The 5761-nt window shown below is 33.9% G+C and overlaps 1 protein-coding gene across 1 annotated transcript; it reads left to right on the forward strand.

Moving 5' to 3' along the window:
* Positions 1-2278: 2278 nt before the first annotated feature.
* Positions 2279-5534, forward strand: LOC145165382 (NAD(P)-binding Rossmann-fold superfamily protein). The gene is made up of 8 exons (XM_079084115.1): positions 2279-2758; positions 2970-3201; positions 3294-3373; positions 3486-3642; positions 4110-4191; positions 4446-4533; positions 4877-4923; positions 5014-5534. The coding sequence occupies exons 1-8, from the start codon at positions 2635-2637 to the stop codon at positions 5203-5205; spliced, it is 1002 nt and encodes a 333-aa protein (XP_078940241.1). The 5' UTR covers positions 2279-2634; the 3' UTR covers positions 5206-5534.
* Positions 5535-5761: the final 227 nt, after the last annotated feature.

A 5761-nucleotide genomic window follows, 5' to 3' on the forward strand; every position in this document is an offset into this window, starting at 1 on the left:
CCAATGTGAGAAACCGGAATAATAGCACCATTATCGACCATGATGGACTTAGAATTACACAGTGATAGAGAAAACATGTTACCTTGGTTGAAGTTCATGTGGGAGCTTGCTCCCGTATCCATGTAATATTGATTATCCGGTGGCGGTTGGATGGACATTGCTTGAAAAACCGATGCTAAATCTGTGGGTTGTGTTGAAGAAGTTGAACCCGGACCTTGAGAAATATTATTATGTTGCTGGTAGGCTAAACCTTGGTTGTTGGGCCGAAATGGCATGGAATTGGGCTGCCCAAAAAGGGCAGCATGTTGCTGGACCGATGGGTATGCAGGGCTGGGCTGTTGAGTAGAGAAATGGGTTGGCAATTGTACTTGTTAGGCCATGTTGGCTTGCTGGTGTGCAGGAAAAGTGCCGGCAGCAGCATATAGCGATGGTGGCTGTCCATTTGAGGGCATCACATATCCCCAAGGAGAGTTAGGACCACCATTTTGACCATAAAATAAATATTGTTGCTGATGTGGAGATGTTTGACCAATAGTGCTTGGATGAGACCCCATTATACCTGCAAATTGAGAATTTTGTCTTGGAGAAGTACCTGCTTTAGAAGAAACTCGGTTATTATTACGATTTTTGTTCCATTTATTTTTTGATTTTCTGGATTGTTGTGAAACGGAATAAAGAGCAGTTGTTGTGATGTTTGTCGGGTCTTGCATCATGTCGTGGTTGTCTTCACGATTTTCATGGAGTAGAAGCATATTTTTGGCTTCTAAAAAAGATGGGAACGGTTTAGTATTCGTGACAACATCGATAATACTTTGGTAGGAGGGCGGTAGACCACGAAGAATTTGCATAACAAGCTCCACTTCAGATATATCGGAGTCAACATCATGTAGAGCATCAGCAAGGTGTTTGAGATTGTGGCAGTAATCGTGAATAGAGGATGCGCCTTTCTTGGTGTTACGAAACTGTTCTTGTAGTTGCAACATCCGGGACATTTTATTATTGAGAAAGAATTCCTGAAGGTTATCCCATAAGTTCTTTGCAGTGCATTTATCAGTAGTAATAACCTGCAACACATTGGGATCACAAGTCGAGTAGAACCATGATTTCACACGAGAATCAATTGAATGCCAGTCTTTATCATCTTCACCTGTTGGTTTAGATTTTCCAGTAATGTGTCCAAGAACCTTGGCGCCTTGACAAATGTCTTTAAATATACGACACCACAGTTTATATTTAGAGCCATCAGAAGTCAATTTGAAACTAAACTGGTTATAGACATTTGTTACCGCGTATACCAACTGTTGAGCGGTAGGGGCTGTGGTGGAAGAACCGGCTGGAGTGGTACTCATTAGAAATCCGGAAAAGCAAAGAAATAAGATGGAAGAAAAAACACGTAAAAATAAACAGGTGACTTACCGCAAGAAGAGGAGTTGTAGTAGAACCACTTGTGCGACACCAACAAGGAAGAATGGAGGCAGCGGAAAGGCAGGAAGCGAAAACAGGTTGCAAGAGTAGGTGGTATCAATGGAGATTACTGGACAGAGGTTGCAGCAGGAAGAAAAAAAAATCGAGCGTATGCTAGACGCCGATCATAACCTTGCTTGATACCATGTTTGTGTGGAAAGTACCCCGTAGGGTTTGCATTGTATTCCATAGTATAAATAATACAGTGTATGAGATAATTACATAAAGGACCCTTATCTATACAATATATATGATACCTACACTAAACATGAAAATAAATAATACAATTAACAAAAATAATGGAAATGATCTAATAATAAACATTATCATACACATATAATACTATTTGAAAAAACAACTAAATTGGTAAAATACAGAAATTATATAATAAAAAGGTATCAAGTATTATGATTTGTAAATAAAATTAAAACAATAATCGATCAAAACTTATAAATCCATGAACGCAACATATGAGCATATAATACTATACAATAATAATAATAATAATCAATCAAATAAACAATTGTAAGTTATTTAGCAATTGATAAAGGATACACAAATAAAAAAAGTTAACAAAAGTTTCAAATTTCAGATAAGTAATCTAAGAATAAATCTATGATTTGTTTCTTTTTGCTCGAGGCTTTTTTATTGTTCAGAAATATTATCTTGAATATTTTTTTCTCTCCTTTTTATTATTGAAGTACCATGTTTATATTATGAATAACCATGAACGTTTTTTTAAAAACAAAATCTCACTTTATAATCTAGTTTAAGAATAAAGAAACAGGGGAAACATCAGCTTAATATAAAAGAAAATGAAGCGAACCTTTGTATCAAAAGACAAAGAAGTAATCTGGTACATATACATATATAGGTGCAGGAGAAGGACCATCGTCTCTTTCCTCATTCCCATCTCTATTCTCTCTTCTCTCCCGTTTTAATCCAGTGTGTAAGGGAAGGGGCTACTCTGCGAGATTTCTGGGTCTATATTATATATAGCCCCTGCGATCTTTCTTTTTTATCGCTGACAAACTCAATTTACTGCTATCGATCCCTCTCCCTCTCTCTCTTCTGTGTTGTGTGTAAAAAGTTGGTATGATATTCGGACAATAAACGCTGTCAAAGCCATAAAAAGTCTAAACGACGAAAGAAAAAGTTTGAAGAAAAAAAATGCTGGAAACGCTCAAGTACCTGATCGGCTCAGCCGGACCGAGTGGCTACGGCTCCAAATCGACTGCCGAACAAGTCACCGATAACTGCGTCGATTTACGCACCTCCACCGCCATCATCACCGGTAATCATTATCTGTAAATTGTAACTAATCATACGCATTCGCATCCGCATGCAATCTCATCATTAACGTATCATTACTGGAGAGAAAGAGAAAGAGAATCCTCCTTTTTTATTTAATTTTCTTCGGATGAAGTATTAAAAAAATAATAATAGTAATCGAATCTACTACGTTAAGTATTTGTTGATATTTAGATGGATTTTGATCTTACAAGGTGCGACGTCGGGAATCGGAGCTGAGACGGCTCGAGTCCTGGCTAAGCGCGGAGCTCGTCTCGTCATTCCTGCTCGAAACCTGAAAGCTGCGGAGGAAACAAAGGCTCGTATCACATCGGAGTTTCCTGATTCCAAAATCATCGCTATGCGTCTCGATCTTAGTTCTCTCAAATCCGTGAGAAGCTTCGTTTCTGATTTTGAAGCTCTCAATTTGCCTCTGAACCTCCTCATGTAAATTCATGTTAATTCCTTTAAATTTCTTTCATCTAACAACACGATAATTAAGTATTCACACTAACGATCGAGTAACTGAAATCTGTTAGCAACAACGCCGGTAAATTCGCACACGATCACGGCATATCCGAAGACGGGATCGAGATGACGTTTGCAACTAATTATCTAGGTAAGTTTTTAGTCATCCACATAAAAAGCATATTTGATGTATATTTGTTTTAGTTAGTGTAAGCAAAATTCGACACGATTCAACAGAAATTGCATCTTCATGAATTAATTAGGTCATTTTCTGTTAACGAAACTGTTGCTGAAGAAGATGATAGCAACGGCGAAATCCACAGGCATTCAAGGACGAATAGTAAACGTATCGTCCGGCATCCATACCTGGTTTTCCGGCGACCTAATCGGCTCTCTCGGTCAATTAACTCGAGATAAAAGGTACATACAATACTGAATACAGTATTTATTTTAAAAAACCGAGAAGAAATAAAATACTTTGTTGCATGAAATTTCAATCTAGAATATTCTATAACCAAATAAAACGAATATAGATACTATTATTCAAATTCATTCCTAAATAAATTAATAGCATGTAACGGAATTAAACACAAAACATAAATGTTTTTCAACTAATTATTTAACTTATTATTGATGGAATTAAATTATATCACCTTTTAATTGTACGACCATTTATGATTTGTTAACTGGACCACTAAAAAGACGAAAATATCAGTATTTATAATTTTACCTTTGGTATTACACTACCAAGTACATTTTAGAAACTATTCCAATTTGAATACAACCGAATTTCTTTTTTTCTAAATATAACAATTATTATTTAATGACTTTGATTTTGACTTTATATTTTGTGTATTAATTTTGTCATTTTGTCAATCTGCATACAGTCACTACGATGCAACACGTGCATATGCAATCTCGAAGCTTGCTAACGTTTTGCACACCAAGGAACTTGCTCGCAGACTACAGGTACTATATAAAGATTGTCTCGATTATTACAATCGTACAAATATATGTATATATTTCTGGATTACCATTAAAATATGAGATTTCCATATTAAAGCAGAATTTTGTTTTCTTTCCTTTTTTTTTCTTTATATATTCTTATGTTTCGCTGGATATATATATATATATATATATATATATATATATATATATATATATATATATATATATATATATATATATATATATATATTAAAATATTATATTTTTGGTGGCAGGAAATGGATTGTAACGTGACTGTGAATTGTGTACATCCTGGGATCGTGAGAACTCGTCTCACAAGGGAACATGAAGGTTTCATTACAGGTACTTTTGTGACATTCATTTCTATAATTATATAAGCATTTACAAAAATTTCAATTTATAACTATTCTTAAAGAAATAGTCACATCATTCAGCATAATTTGTAGACAAAAAGATAATATGGTTATTTTTTTCATATTCATTTCGTCCAAAGAAAATAATTAAAAGAAACATTCTTTGTTTAATTATACAAACACAAATATCATTTATCCATTAATCACTTCACACCTAGAGCACTTAAGGAGGAAAGAAAAAGGAAAACACCCCCTTAATCTTAAATATTTTGAAATCACTGTTAATATAGTTTTTTTTTTTCAAAATTCTGAAACTTATATAAAACATGCAGATTTCGTATTTTTTGTGACTTCAAAGCTGTTGAAAACGATACCGCAGGTATTTTTATTGTCTAATTAAAAAAAATTATATATTTTTTAATTCTTGCCATCTGTTACAATTTATTTGTAATATTTTGTATGTATATAGGCTGCTGCAACTACATGCTATGTTGCAACAAATGAAAAACTAGAAAATGTGAGTGGAAAATATTTTGCTGATTGCAATGAAGCTTCAAATTCGGAAATGGGATGCAACCGAAAGGAAGCTGCACGATTATGGTCGTTCTCTGAAATCATGGTTTCTACTAATTGGAAAGATGTTTTTGCTCCATTTCGTTAGAAACACAGTATCAGTATCAGGTTCAGGTTCAAAATAGAACCAAATTATACCAAGAAAAAAAAGAGATAATTCAATCTCGGCCTTTGGATGAAAAAACATTCCAAAGGTTTAGATTGAGTTATGTGACTCTATGATTTATTTTATTTCTATTTTGAACCTAGCTGGAGAGACACGTACTATAGTTTATACATTAAGCATCAAATTAGAAAAATACAAGATACCTTGATCGATGAACATATTATTATATGTTTGGCATGTAAAGACAGGTTAGTTTACAAGTTGTATGATAATATGATATTATATATAAAGATACACAAGTCACATATGCATATATATGCAACGACCGGTTTATTATAATTTATAATTTGTGGGTGCAATGTTAGGCAGCTTCTTTCAATATTATGTTACAGATTTGTCACTTAGCTGTGTTGATACTATATGCTAATTGTTAGATTCTACTTTTTAAGAATCCTAATTTTAAATTCCTTTTTTTGGTCACAGTTGATATATTAAACCATTTGTTAGGATTTTTAATCAACTTTTCTCGAGACTAAAT

The sequence above is a fragment of the Lactuca virosa genome, chromosome 3 (assembly GCF_052849685.1).
Source record: "Lactuca virosa cultivar CGN04683 chromosome 3, Lactuca_virosa_CGN04683_v6, whole genome shotgun sequence".
Lineage (NCBI taxonomy): Eukaryota > Viridiplantae > Streptophyta > Magnoliopsida > Asterales > Asteraceae > Lactuca > Lactuca virosa.

Coding starts and splice junctions, on each gene's coding strand:
- LOC145165382 (XM_079084115.1), top strand. CDS start 2,635: ATGCTGGAAACGCTCAAGTACCTGATCGGCTCAGCCGGACCGAGTGGC. Junction 3,202..3,293: donor TTGCCTCTGAACCTCCTCAT/GTAAATTCATGT, acceptor GAAATCTGTTAG/CAACAACGCCGGTAAATTCG. Junction 3,374..3,485: donor GTTTGCAACTAATTATCTAG/GTAAGTTTTTAG, acceptor TGAATTAATTAG/GTCATTTTCTGTTAACGAAA.